The sequence below is a fragment of the Salmo salar genome, chromosome 17 (genome assembly GCF_965601325.2).
Source record: "Salmo salar chromosome 17, fSalSal1, whole genome shotgun sequence".
Taxonomy (NCBI): Eukaryota; Metazoa; Chordata; class Actinopteri; order Salmoniformes; family Salmonidae; genus Salmo; species Salmo salar.
The window spans coordinates 63,876,751-63,899,226 of record NC_138307.1 but is presented as its reverse complement, the minus strand read 5'-3'; the positions used below and the strand labels follow the sequence as shown (position 1 = coordinate 63,899,226).

Genomic DNA, 22,476 nt, shown 5'->3' with positions numbered 1-22,476 from the left:
TTAAAAACATTTCAATTTGTCCCTATCCAAATAGGCCAATTTCCACAAGTTTAAGGGGTTAAATTAGATCTTCAGAAAGAGGAGAGGTGCTGAGAAACAATACAAAAATAAATAAATATATATTTTACTAAACTCAATTAACTAAATGGAGTAGGGTTCCCCAACTGGCGGCCCAGTGCGGTGACTAGTCTCCCAGTCCCTGCCGCTGAAAAACATCCCCACAGCATGATGCTGCTACCACCATGCTTCACAGTGGGATAGTATAGGCCAGGTGATGAGCAGTGTCTGGTTCCTCCAGATGTAACACTTGGCATTCAGGCCAAAGAGTTCCATCTTGGTTTCATCAGACCAGAGAATCTTGTTTGTCATGGTCTGAGAGTCCTTTAGGACTAAAGGCCTGATTGGTTGTGTGCTGCAGAGATGGTTGTCCTTCTGGAAGGTTCGCCCATCTCCACAGAGGACCTCCGAAGCTCTGTCTGAGTGACCATCGGGTTGTTGGTCACCTCCCTGACCAAGGTCCTTCTTCCCCAATTGCTCAGTTTGGCCGAGCGGCCAGATCTAGGAAGAGTCTTGGTGGTTCCAAACTTCTTCCATTTATGGAGGCCACTATGTTCTTGGGGACCTTCAATGCTGCAGACATTTTTTGGTATCCTTCGCCAGATCTGTGCCTGGACACAATCCTGTCTCGGAGCTCTACGGACAATTCCTTCGACCTCATGGCTTGGTTTTTGCTCTGACATGCACCGTCAACTGTGGGACCTTATATAGACAGGTGTGTGCCTTTCCAAATCATATCCAATCAAGAGAATTACCACAGGTGGACTTCAATCAAGTTGTTGAAACATCTCAAGGATGATCAAAGGAAACAGGATGCACCTGAGCTCAATTTCGAGTCTCATAGCAAAGGGTATAAATACTTATGTAAATAAGGTATGGTTTTTTTGTTGTTGAATAAATTAGCACAAAAAAACAAATCTAAACTGTTTTCGCTTTGTCATTATGGAGTATTGTGCGTAAAAAGAATTTAATCAATTTTTTTAAAAAGTCTAACGTAACAAAATGTGGAAAAGGGGAAGGGGTCTGAATACTTTCCAAACACACTGTAGTATGAAGTGAGTAAAAATAGTATTTTTGTTGTCTCTTTCTGCCTTGACAATATTACTTTTTATTTTTATGTTAATGTAATAACTTACGTTGTTCTTGTCTATAACTGTTCTTTCTGTACTCTGTCATGCATATTTTATGTGGACTCCAGGAATAGTAGCTGCTGCATGTGCAACAGCTAATGGGGATCCTAATAATGTACAAGTTTTCACTCCCCGTTACTTTTACGGACCGAAGGATGGAAATACAATGAATTGGTTCAAGTGTGGGCTAGAGGATATCTTCGCTTTTAAACTTTATTAAGAGCTGTCATTTTATTGTGAGGAACTGCAGTTATTATCAAAGATTTTTTCTGTTTTGTTCTCTGTTATGAATGACCTCTTACACTCATGGAAATTGGCCAACATGGATTGGGCCGACCATGGAAGCAATTCATTCCTTTGAATTCTTCAGGGGGAGAGAACACACTTCAGGGAGGAGGAGAAATGGAATTAGGCCCCTAGTGTTGTTCCTGGGAGACTGTGCGGAGTCTGAAGTCCACTCAGCTTCTCTAGGCAACTTGGCATACACACACCGGCCACAAAACAGAGGGAGCAAAAACGAGAATGAGGAACAGAAAGAAGAAGACATCCAGTATACCTTTCAAATCAAGACGTTTTCTCACCAACTTTTTATTTGATTTTTTATATATGAAAGGCATTGCTGGCAAGCCTCTACTTTTATTTCTGCCAACCGACCTAGTCATGATTAAGGTAAAGGTCTGCCTACGGCTTAGTATGAAATGTAGCCGTAATGCTGAGGCAGCATTGGCACGCACTACGCTCCTAAGCTCTTGATGGTTGCTAGGCAGCGCCCGTTACTGCTATCCTCCTGCCAGTTCTAAACTTTGAGGCATGTCACTTCACCCATCTCTTCGCATAGCCCACCACATGCACTGTTTTCTTAACCACAACCGGATGGATCCAGAAAGAATTACTGTGGGAATAAATATCACTGAATGACGAAAATATTGGAATAAAATAGGCTAGTGCAATTGAAGGCATCAAATTGTTGCTTACTGATACTCCCAAAGTCATCCAATTGTTACAATACATTTGAAGCAATAGCCTATCCGTGTGTGTTCAACTATTTCAGTACTGTTTTACCCTGCTTTGAGACAAGTGTGAGGACTCGTATTGATAAAATCCATCAGCGTGTGATTTTCTTTTCACTGAATCTCCGTTTGGATATTAGTTAGGCTACAATTAGGCTGGTGAAATGCTAAATTGAGGTGAGTGCTGCTCATGATCATCTTGTCTAGTTGGCTCATTTATTATCTCTGTTCACAACATTTTGCCACCATGTTATGTAGTTTAACAAGCGGATTGTTTTGCTCTTCATTTTCAGTTGCTTAGTAACCTAGGCCAACTCCAGACCTAAAGCCTGTGACTTGCCTTAATCAATCAATGTGATTTTGTATCATTCAATCTCCCTCTGTATGCTATATATGGTTTATTCTCTGGCTGGGAAAATAATTGGCGGTGGTATTGCTCATCTATTTGTTTGCTTATCTATCACTGATCAGAAACATTTAGCATGCAATAATGTAGCCTCAATCAAGTGTAGGCTTTGTAATGGTGTATATTCAATGGATTTATTCAAATACACGTCCACCCACATCGGTCCATGTCTACTGCCACTCCTAAACTTGCTGGCATTTGCACAGGAGATATAAAAGGTTTATCCCGGCAAGAATGTATTAGGCTCTAAAAAACATTTGTATATATATTTGTTTTTTTATAGGCAACATACCGTAAAGTCTCTAAAGGTTATAGGATTTGCGTGTGTCTCTCTCTCTGTGCGTGTCCTCCTAAGAATAGAATTAGGAGTGGTGGTCTTCAAACACCTGCAAACGAGGCCACAGATAAGACGTCGCGCCAAACGGCCAACTGTTCAACTTTCAATTCTTGATGAAGGAAATAGGGAACTAGGCTTACATGTGATCAAACAGTCATTTCATTTTCAGATATTACTCCGATTATAGTCCAGGTGTACCAAGCATGGTGGAATTCTGCAAATGCCAGCAGCAGAGACATCAAGTTCCAACATTGTCCAATAGCCTCTGATAAACTGAACAAATCTAGGTCTGCGTAGAGCATAGACATACACTGCATACTGTCTACAGGGGCAATGCATTAGGCTACGTGGGGTATAGGCAGCAATGCATTAGGCTACGTTGGGTATAGGCAGCAATGCATTAGGCTACGTGGGGTATAGGCAGCAATGCATTAGGCTACGTTGGGTATAGGCAGCAATGCATTAGGCTACGTGGGGTATAGGCAGCAATGCATTAGGCTACGTGGGGTATAGGCAGCAATGCATTAGGCTACGTGGGGTATAGGCAGCAATGCATTAGGCTACGTGGGGTATAGGCAGCAATGCATTAGGCTACGTGGGGTATAGGCAGCAATGCATTAGGCTACGTGGGGTATAGGCAGCAATGCATTAGGCTACGTGGGGTATAGGCAGCAATGCATTAGGCTACGTGGGGTATAGGCAGCAATGCATTAGGCTACGTGGGGTATAGGCATAGTATGTTGTGTGTGTGTCTCCTGGTATGTTGAGAAAACAGACACCCACTGGCTCCAGAACTGGACCGGCTGGGGTTATATGAACCAACATCAAGGGACACAGGGCCCCCTCGGATTGGACAGCTGTCAGCTGCACATAGAAATACAGGTTCCCAGAGTCAGTGAGACAGAGATGGGTCACCCAGGGAGTAATTGAATGCACATGACCAGTGAACAGCAGCGCTGAGGAGCCTGAGACTAGAGGGGCCTGAGTCATGACACAGTACAGCCCTGCTGCACCCAGTACAAACGCATGACATGAGACTCCACTGACCTTTACCACAGAGATAGAGAGACAGTGAGATAGAGAGACAGTGAGATAGAGAGACAGTGAGAGAGGCGTGGGGGCGTGAGGTGGGGGTGAGAGAGAGAGATGTGGGAAATAGAGTGAAACTGAATGAGAATAAAGAGAGAGAAAGAGAGAACGTGGAAAAAATAACAAAAGAGAACAAGAGAATAATAAGATGAGCGAGAGAGTTAGTAACAAGGTGATGTGGGAGATGACTGGTGGGAGATGACTGGTGGGAGATGACTGGTGGGAGATGACTGGTGGGAGATGACTGGTGGGAGATGACTGGTAGGCTCTTCTAAGTCTAAATAGTGAGGATCCTTAGTTAGTGTTGGCTAAATGACATGGGTAGACGGCTAAACATAGCCTACCGTCTATGAGTGGGCTTCAATTCTTTTCTATTCCTGAAGTTGACTACTCTCCACAGATAGCAGTTTGCGGGAGACGGACAGTGCTGGAATGCTCTTAGGCAACTCTGGGCTCAGGGCATTGTACTACTGGTTACAGGTCTGAACTCAGCCACACAATCCTGGCAAACAGACCCTGTCCATCCCACTATTCATAGCTTCAGGTCTGTACTCTTTAGCAGTCCCAGAGAGACAGACAGTGCTCTAATAGAATCTATAAAAGAGACAGGAGACAGGGACAGTGGGGTACACATGTTAGGATGTTGATCTGTTCATAACACCACTGCAGGGCAATATAGCGAAGCTCACAAGCATGTCTGCTGACAGGCACAAGCATGTCTGTCCTCGAGCAAGGTGTGTGTGTGTAAGATTGTGTGAGAGTTCTCAAACACAGCCCCAGACAGATCTCACAATCATGCCCTTATAAATAAGCACCTCTCACACAATGAGAGTGGTGTGTATTTAGAGACGGGAGTGTGTGTGTTCACCACTCTGTTCTCAGCTCCTGTCCCTGAGTTCACACACATACACACCAGACAGCAACAACACAATACAGGGCATCGCATTAGATAAGAATTTGACATAATCACAAAATCTCCCCTGCCCATTCTGCCATTAAACTCTGATTTCTGATCAGTCCCCCTAGTTTGCGCTAACCTAATCCATTATAAGATGAAAAACAAACACTGATCTAGGGCCAGGACGATACCAGTATCGAGATACTCGTTACTATTGTGGCAAGGAAACAAAACTAATGTTGGAAACAAACATCATTATGTTGTCATCCAGAGTCACATTTATTTATTTCCCATGTTAAAGAACACGATATGTTACATACACCAAGTTAACAGACCAAAGAGTTTGGTCTGCTTCATGTTTTCCATGGAAACAATGTCACGATACTGATATCGTCACAGCTACACTGATCCAGGGTAGTCTACCTCAACACACAATGGCAACAAGTTACCTTGGAGGGGTGTTGTGTCTGATTAGTCTCCCTGTTACAAAAGGAGACACTTCCTTGTTGTCTGCCAGTGGCTCACTGACTATGTGGAGCAGGGGAGGCCCCAATCACAGATGTTACACACTGTTTGGCCTGACCAGGAAAATAACACTTCCTCTCTTTGGGTGTGAAGTTAAAAGAGAAGAAAGAAGAACACAGACGCCAGAGCGGGGTCCAGGTCCGAGTAGGAGTGCTGCTGATCTAGGATCAGGTCCCCCTGTCCATGTATGATTTATTAAGAATTCAACTGATCCTTAAATCAGCGCTCCCCAACCAACTCAGTGGCCTTGTGCTAAGAGTGTCCACCCTGAGGCTGGGAGTTTGATCAAAGTTATACCAAAGACTGTAAAATGGGACCCAATGCGTCTATGCTTGGCACTCAGCATTAAGGAGATAGATTGAGGGTAAGGCCCTGCGATAGACTAGAATCCTGTCCAGGGGTGTACCTCTAAATCAAGCTGCCTCACGCTACAGAAACAGGAGATATCTGCCAAGACTCATGCAAGGCTACCTACGCAAATCAGCACTCCTACTGAGACCCTTGATACATATGACCCCAGAACAAGCCTCAGGGCTGTAGTAGATGATATCACAAATGTGGAATGAAGCCAAGACCAGCCATACATTGTACAAGTAGGCCTACATGTATACACTAAACCCCAAATGAACCCTGATTAGAAGCCCCTGGCTGAGTCCCAATTCTCCACCCTCCTCCCAAAGTGAGCACTTCAACATCCTTCATGGATTAAACAGTGGAAACTCCCTCTAGCCAATGCTTTGACCCTTTCAATGCTTTTAAATCCATGACGGGAAGTGTGCTAGTAAGTGCACACTTTTGGAAAAGGGTGGAGAATTGGGACGTAACACTGAATGTCCTGTTGCTGCCTCTGAGCATTGCATGATCGGTTCTTGAGGAGTATTCAGATGTAGGGTTTTAGTGGATCATTGTGACAATTCAGTATTATCTTTTGCTTTCTTCCAGGTGATAGCATGGCTGCCATGGAATTATCTGTCATTTCTCTGAAATGGAAATGGCCAAAGTTGTCACCTCTATGGTTCTACTCTCTGGCCTTAGTATAGACACAGGCCTGCATAGGGTGAATGTTAGCTCTGTTTCTTCAGAGCCTTATCATGGCAACGGAATGTAAAGACCAGGGTACAATTTTTCTACTAGGTCATCAACCTATTGGCAAATGTCCTTCTACTGTAGTCCTGAGGTAGTTCTTTCATAGGAAAAAGATATCCGTTTCCATTTCCTTCTTTTGTTTCCTAAAATAATCATGTGTTGATGTATTTTGCAATGATGGCTGCCATCCCTACCATCTTATGTTAGTTCAGAGCGGGACACCATATTTATAAATCCCTATGGGGGTGTTCTGGAGTCGATTGGGTAAACTTCTGACTTGCACACAATCGACTTTAGAGGAGTGAAGTGTTTCCACAGCAACCATAGTTTGTTTTTCGCTGTGTCAGTCAGTCAACCTTATCCTCCCTGGTGATGAAGCTGTGCATTGCTGCTGTTGATCTCACAATGACCAAATGGGGCTTTTAGTGGACCCTCTCTGTACGGCAAACCCCGTCCCCAGTGGGGATCAGTGGATCAGAGTCAGGAACTCAATGTTGAAAGGCTCAAAACTGTGCTCAATGAATGTGTGTAGCCTAGATTCTCTCTACTTGGATAATGAAGTCACTGACACCACCAGCAGTCAACCCTACCCAAAAACCTTGGACCAAGGGGCAGGCTTAAACAATGGCATTTGTTCCACTCTTACAGGCATTTTCCATGTTAAAGTGCCAGCCGAGGGAGACACATAATGGGGGGAAATTCTGGATTAAGTGACATCACAGATGCAAGCAGCTTTCTAGTCACTTTCCTGTGGAAGCCCATGTGCTGTGCTGGCATGATGTTAAGGTCCGGTCACCATAGAAACAAAATTAGTTCAATGCCACTCCAACTTCCAGGTGACTAACGATAATGATGGATGGTACTTTAAATCCTATAGTTTGACAACCCCGTTTTTTAAGCTTTCAAATTATATCAAAACGGGTCAGATATGCAAAATGGGTCCAGTCAACTTTGAGAATCTCCATCTCCTGAATGTTTTGGCATTCAGGTCCAAAAAGTCACTTCCATTCCACTTCTCTCAAGGGAAGGTTTTGGGTCATCAGTATTTGGCCAACTGATAAAGTCAAACTCCTATTTCTAAAATGTATCTTGTTAAAATCAGATTTTAAACCTAAGCCAAACCACACATTTTGACAGTGCCACTTGGCCATTTAGTGGGAACCAATGATTTATATTAGGTGCCAACCAAGGTTTTGTTAAAATAAAAAAAGTGATTGAATTCATGTCAGTTTTAAAGGGAAAACTAACTATCTTTTTAGCTAGAAACTTTTACCCTGTGACAGAAGATCGTTAGACACATAACATTTGTGGTGATTAGTTGACTCTGAATTTAGACTGCGTGAGATGACAGCTGGGTTATCTTTACTTCTGAAACCTGCCCCGCCCTTCTTTCATCAGTCACCGACGCAAGGGCTGTAGTCAGACAGATCTTGAGCAAACTAAAAATATACCCTAACAAATACTCCCGATCCAAGATGTTAGTGCCCTAGTTAGGGAGCTAACTCGTAAGTAAGCAATTAGCTATTATGCTAGTAATAGTTTACTAGGACTAGTTAGCGGGCTATCTTAAACATTGTTAGTTAACGTCAGCTAATGATTTAGTTAACGTTAGTTAGCTACCTAACTAACTAGGTAGCCATCTACCAGGACCCATAACAAGTAATGTTAACTAGTTAGATCTAACGTTAACTAGTTACCGACCGTACTGCTATGCCAACCATAGTTCGTTAGCTAGCTAACGTTAACTTAGCTGTTTCATACCCCACCTTCCAGCTGGTTGGATAGTAGTGGCTAACGTTAGCTAAAGAGCTTGCTTCTGGTAATGTTACATATAAAAACTTTAGTACAGTTGTTGTAAAGTTTAAAAACCAAAGTTCCAAATTAACAAAATAGGTATTAGACATAGCTGGACATGCTATCACTTTACCTTGAAGAGTTCCGCTCCTCTTGAGAGACGCGAATCAATGAATAAATTATCTGTATTTAGCTGGCTAACCTTTTACCAGTTTTTTTCTTACCAGCAACAGGAGCCGCAGCATCAACGCACCCACCATCTCTTCCGGTATGCAAAATAGAAAACCTTCAAAATAATAGTTCTCATTTCAAGAACTGCAAACAAAATGAATATATGGCCACTGATATTGTTTAGCAAAACGGCAGCCCTGCCACTTGTTTTGGTATACAGCTGAGGGATGGGGAAATGTAACCCCTCTCAAATTCAGAGAGTGCTCTGACACAGTCCGTGTTAGGTGTGGGAATCTGTCTAATGCACACAGGTGACCCCTAAAAATAGAGATTTACACAAATCCCCCATTGTTTAATTGGATTTATTACATGCAGACATTTGAGGCACCAGGAATTATTAATACATTTAAAAACCAAAAACATTGCATGTTATTAATTCCTATATTCAGTACATGTACATAAAAAAATATAATTGCAGCTACCTGTATGTAACAAAGAATGCGGGTAAAAGGATGACATGAAATGCATAACCAAATAGTGTCAAAAGTACATCAAAATACGTTATTTTAATGTAACAGTATATTTCATTGTGTACTAAAACCATCTGTAAGACAAAGGCAGCAGCACCATATTAGTATAAATAAAACATGGTACAGTCTTCTATACAAAAAAAGGCCAAATCATTAAAGGCAAAACCTAATGGTGACTGTTAAAGTGATAATTCACCCAAATTACAAAATGACATATTGGTTTCCTTTGGGTGAACTATCCCTTTAACAACTCTGGGGACCACAGTGAGGTGGGGTGGGATGTATGGTACTGTATATAACAAATGAATAAAGATACTCTATGGGTTATTACATCATGTTCACTTTCACACAATCAGAATGGTTCAGTCTGTTGTAGCTCAGTAGCCACTTCAGCTTTAGTCTCTTGTATGCCAACCGCTCGAGGTGACCACACACTGTGACCAGTATGGGATTATCTTAAACACACAGGCAGACCAAGGGTGTGCTGGTCAGTGTCTCAAATGGCACCCTATTCCCTATATAGTGCACTACTTTTAACCAGGGCCCATAGGTAATAGGGTGCCCTTTGGGATGCAACCCTGGTTTCGAGGTCACCCCTCCAAGGTCACACCACAGGAAAATATTTGTTGGCATGTCAATGTCATCCACAACACAACATTAAAGGTACTTCAACGTTTGAAGAGCTGACCTCATCACTTTATATCCAGATATTTAACTGTAATAGCATTTCTTTATCCCAAAGGTGAACTAATGAGTAACAACTCAAAAGTAAAGTTGTATAACCAAACATTGAACAAGTCCCTCAGTTTTGTAAAAGTAATTCCAATACATTGACTGTCCTATGCATACTGTAGCATTATACACTTTATAGCCTACACCAGTGGCTTGAAAAGCAAACGCTTCAAAGCTCACTTTCCAGTCTTACTTTTGTTTGTTGTTAGCATTGTCCATTACACTATGTTTTATACAGTCAACAAATAGCAAATGCTTTTCGGGTCATACATTTCAAAATAAAGAGGTGAAACCTGTCGGTTTTCAGACATGAACAGAATAATTACACACGTCAATGTGTCTTAAACTAGCAAATATTCTGCTTGAAAACATAAAAAACATCCAAGTAAAACAATTCCACAACAATATATGTAAACATTATTCAAACAGGTGCATTGATTGAAATCCTCTAACAGTCATCTGAGAACGTCCCCTTCCCATTGCTATATAAAAGGTTGATAAATACTATTATTTGGTGTATTATACAGAGCTTCTGCTAAACGTGAGTGTGTGTGACCCTTTCTTTACTGACACACACGTGTCCTTGCTTGTGATGCATGGCAGGGTCCTCAGAGCTTACTGGGTCCTCTCCCTCCCTGTCATCCTTCCATTCCTCTGTCTGGGTCGTCCCTTGCCCGCGACCCCCTTTCCCCCATGAATGACACAGGAAGAGCAACGAGAGGTCAGTGAGAGGTCAGTGAAGGGACAGTGAGGCACAGTGAGGCGTTGGACATTACCACCTCACTTCCAGGTGGCGGCAGCTGGGCGAGGCCCGGTGCCCCCCTTTGCCATTCCCTTAGACCCCAGCGACTGGCCTGAGCGACTCCGTAGGTCACGTTCTGCATTCTCGCTCAGCGCCTGCTCCTCGTCGTACCTAAGGAAGGTAGAGATAGAGGGAGGGAGGCAGGGAGAGAGAGAGGGTGGGAGGCAGGGAGAGAGAGAGAGAGAGGCAGGGACGGAGGGGAAGACAGAGAGAGGCAGGGAGGGAGAGAGTGGTGAGTGAGAGAGAGACGGAGGCAGGAAGGGAGGGGAAGAGACAGGGAGAGACAGAGGATAGAGAGAAAGAGTACACTCTTAGAAAAAAGGCTTCCAAAAGGGTTCTTCGGCTGCCCCCATAGGATAATCCTTTTTGATTCCAGGTAGAACCTTTTTTGGTTCCAGGTATAACTATTTTGTGTTCCAAGGGTTCTTCAAAGGGTTCTCCTATGTGGATAGCCGAAGAACAGTTTTAGGTCCTAGATATCACCTTTTTTTCTAAGAGTGTATGTGTAAGACAGAGTATTGGTAAGAGCTACAGTGGGGTACGAAATAATTGACACCCTTGATAAAGATGAGCAAAAATAGAGATCTTTGGCCACACACACCAGTGGTGGGTTTGGCGTCGAAATGAGAATGCATGAGCAGAAAAGAACCCAGTACCTACTGTAAAGTTTGGTGGTGTATCTTATGGGGCTATTTTGCTTCCACTGGTTGTGGGGTCCTTGTTAAAGTCAACGGCATCATGAACTTTACCCAGTATCAAGATATTATTAACAAAAACCCGGTTGCCTCTGCCAGGAGGCTGAAACCTGGCCGCAAGTGGATCTTCCAGCAAGACAATAACCCCAAGCACACATCAAAATCAAAAGTAGAAACCTATTGAAAAGCTGTGGTTTGAATTGAAGAGGGCAGTCTATAAGCGCAGACGAAGCATATCAAGGATCTGGAAGGATTCTGTCAGTGGAGGCTGCTGAGGGGAGGACGGCTCATAATAACGCCTGCAACAGAATAAATGGAAACCATGTGTTTGATGGATTTGATACCATTTCACTCATTCTGCTCCAGCCATTACCAAGAGCCCGTTCTCCCCAATTATAGTGCCATCAACCTCCTGTGGATTCTGTATGTAGGAATGGTCTAAGATCCCTCCCAAAGTGTTCTCCAACTGATAAAATAAGTAAGGATGCCAGATATAGGAAGTATAAAGACAATATAGTGATAACATCACAACAAAAATGTAACTCTGAGGTAAAAGGCTGTGTGTTGTCATTCTGATCGGTCAGATAGCTTGCAACATTGACTAGAAGCTGCTATGCAGTGAATCGTAAATGGCTTGTTTTAGTTCATCTGATCCTAAATCAGTTCACGGTTAGAGGTATTTTCTCTAACTGTTAATCCTGGCTTCATGGACCAATAGTTCCAAAACGTCAAACCCTGCCCATTTGGCACTCCAGTATTAGATTTTTTTTTTTTTACAAATAGTGTTGTTTTTTTTACCCTGGGCCACCTTCCGTAGTCAAACGTTGTCAAATGTTGCAGATAGAAATGCCATGATTAGATCCGACTTGATTCCTTATTATACATGTCAGAGAAGCATAGCATATTTCTATCTGAATATTCCGAAACGCTGCGTCCTGCTGAACACGCCCAGGCCTGTTTTCTCCCTCGAGCGCTGTGATAGGAGGAGAGGGCTGTCACTCACAGGACTTGGTAGTTGCCCAGGGCCTCTCGGGGTGGGCTGCGGTTCCAGCGGCAGTCGGGAATGTCCCCGTTGGGTGTGACGATGTTGAGAGTGTCATTGATCAGATTGTACTTCAGGATCCGGTCGTTGGCTGTGCTGGAGGTGAGCGACGGAGAAGCGTTGACCTGGAGGACAGACACGGAATAGACACACACACACACACACACACACACACACACACACACACACACACACACACACACACACACACACACACACACACACACACACACACACACACACACACACACACGGTCAGGATAAGCATTAGTCATTATGTACACACGGGCCAGCATGGAAAGTTCTGTCCTGAGTATGAGTAGAGTACAAAGTACTGGAGACTAGTAACAGGCAGGAATGGCCTCACTATTTCACTGTTTTCATTTCCTATCAGTCGCCATAGGAACTGGGAGCTGCTTATCAGGCAGGAAATGTACCACACGGACAATGTAATAGCAGCAGCGGTGGGTGTGGGTTGTAAATATACTGGCACACACACACATGGACAACTAAGAGAAAGAAAAAGAGAGACCAATCCCGGAAAGACACACACACACACACACACACACACACACACACACACACACACACACACACACACACACACACACACACACACACACACACACACACACACACACACACACACAAAGCTTGGTTGGAATCGCTCCCTTGTTTCCCAGCCCTTGCAGACTGAGAGACTGCTGCAGGTTAGTTCCCCAGCTGTTCTTCTACAATAAACATTAATGAGGGCTTGGCATTGGCATGCAGGCTATTCTGCCCCGGGTGGCTGTATCAGAGGATCTCACAGTGGATCAGCACTCCTACACACAGGGACGCTTTGTGAATACGGGACCAGGGAAACTTAAACGATCTACCAAAATAGATCTGGTTTTATTCCTGTTCAAGTCAAAAGTTTCATTCCTCTAGTACCCTCCGAGAATGTTTCACTTCATGTACTCAGCCAGACATTCACAGTGAGAAACCAATAGAAAGAAAACAACTCAGTATGCAAACAATGGCAGATAGAGAAGATTGAAGGAGTTTACAAAGTCATAACAACAGACAATTGTTTCATTGTGCCATTCCTAAATCCTAAAAACATACATAACTCCTGGTGAACTGGAGTACTGTTTGTTTTCTGTACATTGCCTTGAGCAGGTTTTAGTCAAACACCTCAGACTCACCTCAGACACAAACACACACCTCAGACACAAACACACACCTCAGACACAAACACACACCTCAGACACAAACACAAACCTCAGACACAAACACACACCTCAGACACAAACACACACACACACACAAACACACACAGAGAGAGAGAAAAGTCAACCCTAAGGACATTAAACTTGCTAGACAGAGAAAGGAACGCAGCACTGGTTTCACTTCACAAACAACGCAGAACAAAGAAAACATTTTGACATGAGGTCATCTTAGTAGGAACTAGACTTAGTGAGTAAAACTAAAGCATGATCACAATAAGAGACTTTTTTTACTTCAAGTAATTTTTGCCAATGTCATGTAATTACAGTGTGTGTGTGGGTGGGCGCCTCACCTCAATAAGCCATGGCTTCAGCTTGTCATCGATGATGATGTCATATCCATAACACTCAAAGCAATGTTTATCATTGTTCATGACGGGCTGTGAAGAGAGAGAGAGGGAGAGGGAGAGGAAGAGAGAGTGGGAGTGTTCAGAGGAGAAAAGGAAGTTAGTGCGTTGAGTGTGTGGAACAGGAGTGAAAAAGGGAAGAGCAGCTGCAACACAGCAGGGATAAAATGGGGAACACGTTTTTATTTCAGTATGTGTGTGTGACCACTCACAGCGACAGCCTTTAGGGACTGCACCATAATCCAGTGGATCTGGTCAAACAGTCGGCTGGTCACCTCCTTCCCCCTGGTGCTCTCCAGGTACAGACGCAGGTTACTGACCGTCCACTTCCCACCGTGGACATGGTTATAGTCATCCTGCAATGTGTATAGATGTATTGTACACACGTAAAAATATATACACATAGAATCTCATATATTTATGTAGGAGCCATTTAGGCCCATTTAGTGTGTTGTATATATGTTATCTGTCTTGACAACACACACACACGCACACACGCACACACTTACCCCATGTCTCTGAATGGCCACATTGGTCAGGTGCACAAACATGTTGTCCAGTTCACTAGTGCTGGGGGTGTACTTCACTGTGCAAAACCGGCAGAAACCCAGTTTATACCTGGAAGCAACACAAAGGTCCAAATGGACCAAATTGTAAAATACTGATCTGATCAAATGCTGAAGTTATCATTTATCCTAGTGGCAATATCCTTTATTAATGTTTCACAGAATTTGGAAGACTCATTTGCGACCAAGCTTTAATTTCCTGACTGATGTCTTGAGATGTTGCTTCAATATATCCACATACTTTTCCTGCCTCATGATGCCATCTATTTTGTGAAGTGCACCAGTCCCTCCTGCAGCAAAGCACCCCCACAACATGATGCTGCCACCCCTGTGCTTCACGGTTGGGATGGTGTTCTTCGGCTTGCAATCCTCCCCTTTTTCCTCCAAACATAACGATGGTCATTATGGCCAATCAGTTCTATTTTTGTTTCATCAGACCAGAGGACATTTCTCCATGTGCAGTTGCAAACCGTAGTCTGGCTTTTTCATGGTGGTTTTGGAGCAGTAGCTTCTTCCTTGCTGAGCGGCCTTTCAGGTTATGTCGATATAGGACCTGTTTTACGGTGGATATAGATACTTTTGTACCTGTTTCCTCCAGCATCTTCACAAGGTCCTTTGCTGTTGTTCTGGGATTGATTCGCACTTGTCACACCAAAGTACGTTCATCTCTAGGAGACAGAACGTGTCTCCTTCCTGAGCGGTATGACGGCTGCGTGGTCCCATGGTGTTTATACTTGCGTACTATTGTTTGTACAGGTGAACGTGGTACCTTCAGGTGTTTTTAAATTGCTCCCAAGGATGAACCAGACTTGTGGAGGTCTACAATTTTTTTTCTGAGGTCTTGGCTGGTTTCTTTTGATTTTCCCATGATGTCAAGCAAAGAGGCACTGAGCTAGAAGGTAGGCCTTGAAATACATCCACAGGTACACCTTTTTCATAATTACAGAATTATGATTAAGTATATGCATACTGCACTGTTTATAATGATGTATTTGCATTACATGTGACAGACTGTCTATGTTTCTGTTAGTATAGGGACAATTAAGTTATTATCTATCTATTACCTATCACCTATCCAGTCATTTCAGAGCCGTAGGACTTGAGGGAAATGAAACCGGGCTGTAGGCTTTAGGTTAATCATAAACCTACATGTAACACTTGAGAGGTCGATAGGTGGTAACCAACACATAGAGACGCAGGTCAAACTTCTTGCCTCCGATCAGCAGTGGGTTGTCGATGTACAGAGAGATGACATAGGCCTCCTTGCCACTTGAGGCCGCTACAAACCTAGCAAAAACAAAGGAAACAGAGCATCAGTCATTTATCTATGGACAACTCATCTACGGACAACGGTGTTGAGAACAACAGATTCAAGAGTAGTGGGGTAATACTACCTGTATGACATAAGACTGTGAACAATGCAAATGCAAGCAAACACTCACCTTTGGCAGCCACACACAGGACATGTTTATCAGTAGTTAGTAGAGGTGTGTGTGTGTGTGTGTGTGTGTGTGTGTACACAGTTGAAGTCGGATGTTTACATACACTTAGGTTGGAGTCATTAAAACTAGTTTTTCAACCACTCCACAAATGTATTGTTAACAAACTATAGCTTTGGCAAGTCGGTTAGGGCATCTACTTTGTGCATGACAAGTCATTTTTCCAACAATTGTTTACAGACAGATTTCACTTATAATTCACTGTATCACAATTCCAGTGGGTCAGAAGTTTACATATACTAAGTTGACTGTAACTTTAAAAGGCTTAGAAAATTCCAGAAAATTATGTCATGGCTTTAGAAGCTTCTGATAGGCTAATTGACATCATTTGAGACAGTTGGAGGTGTACCTGTGGATGTATTTCAAGGCCTACCTTCAAACTCAGTGCCTCTTTGCTTTACATCATGGGAAAATCATAAGAAACCAGCCAAGACCTCAGAAAAAAGATTGTAGACCTCTACAAGTCTGGTGCTTCCTTGGGAGCAATTTAAAAACGCCTGAAGGTACCACGTTCATCTGTACAAACAATAGTACGCAAGTATAAACACCATGGGACCACGCAGCCGTCATACCGCTCAGGAAGGAGACGCGTTCTGTCGCCGAGGGATGAACGTACTTAGGTGCGAAAAGTGCAAATCAATCACAGAACAACAGCAAAGGACCTTGTGAAGATGCTGGAGGAAACAGGTACAAAAGTATCTATATCCACAGTAAAACAAGTCCTATATCGACATAACCTGAAAGGCCGCTCAGAAAGGAAGAAGCTACTGCTCCAAAATCACCATAAAAAATCCAGACTACGGTTTGCAACTGCACATGGAGAAATGTCCTCTGGTCTGATGAAACAAAAATAGAACTGTTTGGCCATAATGACCATCGTTATGTTTGGAGGAAAAAGGGGAGGCTTGCAAGCCGAGGAACACCTTCCCAACTGTGAAGCACGGGGGTGGCAGCATCATGTTGTGGGGGTGATTTGCTGCAGGAGGGACAAGTGCACTTCACAAAATAGATGGCATCATGAGGAAGTAAAAGTATGTGGATATATTGAAGCAACATCTCAAGATATCAGTCAGGAAGTTAAAGCTTGGTCACAAATGAGTCTTCCAAATGGACAATGACCCCAAGCATACTTCCAAAGTTGTGGCAAAATGGCTTAAGGACAACAAAGTCAAGGTATTGGAGTGGCCAGCACAAAGCCCTGACCTCAATCCCATAGAAAATTTGTGGGCAGAACTGAAAAAGTGTCTGCGAGCAGAGAGGCCTACAAACCTGACTCAATTACACCAGCTCTGTCAGGAGGAATGGGCCAAAATTCACCCAACTTATTGTGGGAAGCTTGTGGAAGGCTACCTGAAACATTTGACCCAAGTTAAACAATTTAAAGGCAATGCTACCAAATACTAATTGAGTGTATGTAAACTTCTGACCCACTGGGAATGTGATGAAAGAAATAAAAGCTGAAATAAATAATTCTCTCTACTATTATTCTGACATTTCACATTCTTAAAATAAAGTGGTGATCCTAACTGACCTAAGACAGGGAATTTTTACAAGGATTAAACGTCAGGAGTTTTGAAAAACGGAGTTTAAATGTATTTGGCTAAGGTGTATGTTAACTTCCGACTTCAACTGTATGTATGTGTGGATGTGGTTGTGGGTGTGTGTGTGTGTGTGTGTGTCAGCACTCACGTGGAGGTACGGCTGTCTCGGGACCACTTCTTGATCTGGGAAAGTTTGTTGATGAGGAAAATGCCCTTTCCCTGAGCCTTCCCACACGGCTTCATTATCCACGTGCTGGAAGGACTCTTACGGAACTCCTCCACAAACAGATTATAATCCGCCGGAAGCATGAAAGTCACCGGCACAAAGTCTGGGACACAACCAGACAGGGAGTGAGGGAGTATAAAAATGCAGAGAAATATGAAAGGACAGTATTGATGACATTTGTTTAACAGCACAAGATAATGAGTGAGTTTAGCTGTTATAGCCCAAGACCCCCAAAAAAGGGAAACTTCTAGTCAGAGCCCCTTGTAGCAGGTGCAATTGAAATTGAAATGTATCTTACATCCACATTTATTTACATATACTGTAAGTAAGCAGTGTGCGTGTACGGGAAAGCTCCTAACTGCCACCTAAATAAAGGTATTTCCCGTTTTCGTCTTTCTCGGCCAGAGGGCTTCCCTCCTTCTCCATATCTTTGCGGTAGCGTTTGATGTTCTTGATCATCAGGTCCTTCCTGGTCAGCTCGTAGTGGTTGGGGAAGTGGTTGACCATCTGCTCGTCCGAGAGACGGTAACCCGTGTCCACACTGAACACGTTCCGGATGGTCTGGACGCTCATCCTATAGGGAGGCATAGACTGATTATAAGCAGGGTTTCCCCAAGGCTGATGGAGATTCGCGGGGGGTAGTCAGTCAGGGATGGGATTTTTGTGATTAATCAGGAATTTCAGTTTTTCTGAATGACACTATCTGTCATTTACAGTTACACATCATTGCAATTTGTCTAATTTACCCCTGAACCAATATCTTTGTATTTTTTACTGTTTTTTTATATTGTCCTGGGCTGTGTTCAATAGGCACAAATAAAAGAAAACGTTTAAAAAAGAAGATGAGTGTATTTATTGGACAAGACCAAGTAGTAATGCCTGTTTCAAAGCATTCTTCTCTCCTGTTTTGTGCCCACTGAACACGACCCTTATCTCTGTATGTGCTACACTGGCATTCATAAGCACCCACTGTGTATTGTCACTCAGAGAAAGCTCCATAGCTCCAATGACAGCCTACCAGTAGAAGTTCCAGTCCTCGCTCTCTGTGACCTGAGTCCATCCTCTCTTCTCAAAGTTGTTGATGAGTACGGATTTCTCAATGTCGGTCACCCATTTCACCTTATTAGCCATGGTTCCTCCTAGAGTCTCTCTCACACACACACACACACACACACGCACACACACGGAAACACACACCAATGCAAGCACAAACACACATGCACAGATGAGCTTAGCACGTGTAATAAACATAGGTATAACTAACGTGAATAGTCTATTGTTTTGCCCATGATGAGCCACTGCTGTTAGCGATCTCGCAAAAACACTGAATTCATGTGCTATATTCACAACTATCTTTAGGTAGCATTTTGGTGTACTGTAAAGCATTGGACACAATCGTGTTATGTCAGCTAGCTAGGTATCTATGTATCCTTCCACACCAAATAACAGTTTCAGCTAGCTACCTGGAAATCGATCTTCTAATCTTCTTGTCAGACAACTGGTCATCAGTCCCAGCTAGCTGGATCCACCCTGCCTGAGACACCTGCAAAGGAGAATGATTTTCATCAATCGTGATGTCTGGTTCAATCGCCTTCAAGGGGAATTTAATGCAAATTATAAAGGAGAAATCCTCAATTTATTGACTTCGCCCATGTACTCTGCTAAAAGGGTGGATGCTAGTTATCTCTTATGTTGATTTATCGATCCATCCCAGTCAGCTGGAAGATGAATACCGTGCTCTTCCGGGTGAATAACCTAGCAACCGACGACGCGTCGAACTGTCAAATATTCCCCGCTCGTTCCACCACCGGGTGGCGCTAAATGCACATGGTCCAATTTTTTTGCATGCAAGGACATTTTGCGCCACATGTTGCCCTCTAGTGGTTGTTGAGAGAAACACTCCTCAAGGATCTTCCTGGTGTAACTGCCATAGGCGTGGCTGTTGAAATGATAATTGTGGCAGTTACCTGAAAACAACACGATTAAAGGACGCTGCTGTAAGTAGAAACATTTTAAACAACTGTGAAATGTTCAAAACATTTTTATATTCAGGATATTGTTCTATACTGGCCATATTATTTGCGTTACAGGGCGGCGTCTACTTTAATCTACAAAATAGGTAAGTTTTACATTTTTGTTTTTCTACAATGCACCTGTTCCTTTGTTGTCAGACAAGGAACATTGTGTAGACAGATATTGACTGCAGTACTGCTCTTCCATAGATGTGAAACTCGATGACAAAATCTGAATAATGATAGGATCATTATCATTGTTTAAATATTTTACATTGAAATAGGGCAAATTATACTGTCTTTCTTGCTTGTGTGATCTTCAAATCGACCTTAGGTTTGTTTGGTGAAGAGGATGACATCACCTTGTTTTGACAAACCCCTATCAAACGTTACTATCCACAAATAATATTTTCCCCAATTGTTATGATTTGAGCATGCTGTAGAGCTAAGGAGTATATGATGTTATTAGCAATAATACTATTATTAATTTAATAGTTAAATAATTCATAGTATCTTTATTACATATATTTTACATTATTGTATTTTTATTTGCCAGTTATTTTAAAGCAAGACTAATGACAAATCCATCCTTTCATTGGTTTTGAGACATCACATTTGTAAAGACATTATGTAATATTACAAAATCGAATGTATTTTTTTAAGATGACAAAACAAGGAAGCAATTGTTTTGCGATGGTATCCGTTTGGTTGATTTGAGTAATGGAAATCCACCATTTGCATTGACTAACTCTCCAACAGCACGTGAGCAGAGGGACAGAACAGTTTAGGGACAGGTGAGCAGAGCCAGGGGTTTGTTCAACACTAAACTCTCTTGTGTTTCACATCGAGATTCCGAGTAAACTGACGTGACATGCACGAATGTAGGTCACACACACGTTTGTTTATTTATGTATCGCACGTGCGCGTACACACTGTATCTTGAAACCTCACTGAGCCCATCCTGTGCTGTGAATCCTGAAGATGACATATTTTCAGGATGAGGAAAGTTTGTGTGCACTGACCTGAATAATCTCCCCGGCAACACACTTCTGGTCACATGACTCAATATTTACACAGGTAGATAATTATGGGCGTTAGAGTTATTATGACCATGGTCACACACACAGCTAGGTGCAATAACCTGTTAACACACACAAAAAAAAACTGTTGTCCTGACATGGCTTCCACATAATTTAGGAGTGCAACACACTGAAACTCATGACATGCGTGTGGCAAACTCTTTTCTTTATCAGAAAACAAAATGGTGGAGCACAGAAGAGAGCGATGCCGTGCCCTTTCCCTCAGGGCTGGACCTAGTGAGGTGGACAACGTCACCCTGTCTGATGTGAATCTCAGGTAGAGGCTACGTCACTCCAGTCCTGACCTCTTGATCAGTTTACACAGACGATACGAGATAAGAAATTGTTACATTTTACTCAAACTCTGTCATAAATCAAATCAAATTGTATTGGTCACATACACATATTTAGCTGATGTTATCTCATATAATGATGTCATAACAGACATTCAAAGGCGGTATTTGAATCCTCATTTCTTCCTCCATTGAAGTAGTCACTAATCTGACATTATGGGTGAAAGCAAAATGGTTGAAAGTGGACACTTTGTTGCTACCCAATCATTGATTACCTCAAGGAATAAAGAACGCATTTCTAATGTGTCGTGAACATCATTTCTGTCCGTTCCTCCTTTAGGATCCATGCCTGGGCTGCCCGGACTACAGGTCGTCAGCTGGCAGAGATTGGTGACAGACTGGACCGTGAATGGGCAGAGAGACTCCCTAATCAGTGGCCTGCGCCACAAACTCTCCATGTGACAAGGCCTGCCCACACCCTAACTAGAAGCATCTACAGGTGAGAGGGCTCAAATACCAGGATGTATTGTGCCAAACAACTAGTAAATCAGTGCTTATTTTGCACATAAGAAATATTTAACACGCAATAAATGAAAATAATATGGTTAACAAAGATTTCATGTAACTCATTATCAGGGGGATACAAGGACAGCTTTGGGGAGTGAAGAGTTTGCCCGGCGTGGCCAAAGCCTGTTTGGCCTCCGCTGTCCACAGGCAGGCTACACAGAGAGCAGAGGCTTGGGTAAGAGCCACCAGCATATTACGTATACCTACAGTATCTACTTCCCTCACATCTCCTCATGTGCATTGGGGGTAGGGGATAAGTCTCTTACTACTACTCATGTGTTGTCCCTTGCCCCTACACAGGTTTCCAGTATTCAACCTGCCAACTGCCCTGGTTGGGCCAAAGCAACACTTGCCACTGTGGCACTGGTGGCCACGGCAACCATTTGCACTGCATTGTGGAAGGAGTAGAAAGGCTAACCGCTGCACTGAGGGGGCCTTGGCTGGACTTCTGGCTACAATGTTTTATGTTGGACAATTTCCTAATTGAGTGAGATTTTTAAACACTTTTTACTATAGATTTTAAGAAAAAAAGAAATACCGTGTGTGTTATTGAATTGATTGTGCTGGATCACGGTTTTTATAGTCTTATCAACTAATGCATGTTTTAAAGACTGTTGCTGGTCTGCAGTCTTTTCTATGAAGATTGAGCCTGTTACTGGTTAGACATTTAATTGCCACAACTATCTTATGTAGCTTATTACACCATTAAATGGATGCTGGAAAATGATTTTTTTTATGACTTGAGAAAAAATTAAACTTGAGAAAAACCAAACT

The 22,476-nt window shown here is 42.8% G+C and overlaps 3 protein-coding genes across 13 annotated transcripts in view; 1 reads left to right on the top strand and 2 right to left on the bottom strand.

Moving 5' to 3' along the window:
* LOC106576372 (protein kinase C and casein kinase substrate in neurons protein 2) overlaps positions 1 to 8,605 on the bottom strand; it is a 44,986-nt gene extending 36,381 nt beyond the window's left edge. For 2 of the 6 annotated variants that reach the window (XM_014153503.3, XM_014153507.3), the window contains exon 1: positions 8,466 to 8,605. The gene's annotated coding sequence lies outside the window, so the exon portion shown is untranslated. Of the gene's footprint in view, positions 1 to 2,895; positions 2,990 to 8,465 lie in introns of all 6 variants that reach the window. The other 4 variants (XM_014153506.3, XM_014153508.3, XM_014153504.3 and 1 more) reach the window with 3 other exon arrangements.
* A 241-nt stretch (positions 8,606 to 8,846) lies between these two features.
* On the bottom strand, positions 8,847 to 19,513 carry LOC106576374 (polyglutamylase complex subunit TTLL1). Of its 5 annotated transcripts, none has more exons than XM_014153511.3 (11): positions 19,396 to 19,508; positions 19,215 to 19,294; positions 18,770 to 18,897; positions 18,117 to 18,325; positions 17,674 to 17,854; positions 15,635 to 15,772; positions 14,429 to 14,537; positions 14,132 to 14,275; positions 13,866 to 13,952; positions 12,266 to 12,429; positions 8,847 to 10,678 (listed from the first exon to the last, which is right to left on the bottom strand). In XM_014153511.3, exons 3-11 carry the CDS (start codon positions 18,880 to 18,882, stop codon positions 10,546 to 10,548), a joined length of 1,278 nt encoding a protein of 425 aa, XP_014008986.1. In that variant the 5' UTR covers positions 18,883 to 18,897; positions 19,215 to 19,294; positions 19,396 to 19,508; the 3' UTR covers positions 8,847 to 10,545. The 5 variants fall into 5 exon arrangements, with proteins under 5 accessions (XP_014008986.1, XP_045555946.1, XP_014008985.1 ...); XM_045699990.2 differs by having other exon boundaries at positions 18,770 to 18,890; XM_014153510.3 differs by having other exon boundaries at positions 19,215 to 19,513.
* A 146-nt stretch (positions 19,514 to 19,659) lies between these two features.
* Positions 19,660 to 22,474, top strand: LOC106576375 (uncharacterized). Of its 2 annotated transcripts, XM_014153515.3 has the most exons (7): positions 19,700 to 19,748; positions 19,842 to 19,870; positions 20,523 to 20,557; positions 21,017 to 21,119; positions 21,476 to 21,634; positions 21,772 to 21,877; positions 22,003 to 22,474. In XM_014153515.3, exons 4-7 carry the CDS (start codon positions 21,025 to 21,027, stop codon positions 22,108 to 22,110), a joined length of 468 nt encoding a protein of 155 aa, XP_014008990.2. In that variant the 5' UTR covers positions 19,700 to 19,748; positions 19,842 to 19,870; positions 20,523 to 20,557; positions 21,017 to 21,024; the 3' UTR covers positions 22,111 to 22,474. The 2 variants fall into 2 exon arrangements, with proteins under 2 accessions (XP_014008989.2, XP_014008990.2); XM_014153514.3 differs by lacking the exon at positions 20,523 to 20,557 and having other exon boundaries at positions 19,660 to 19,748.
* Positions 22,475 to 22,476: the final 2 nt, after the last annotated feature.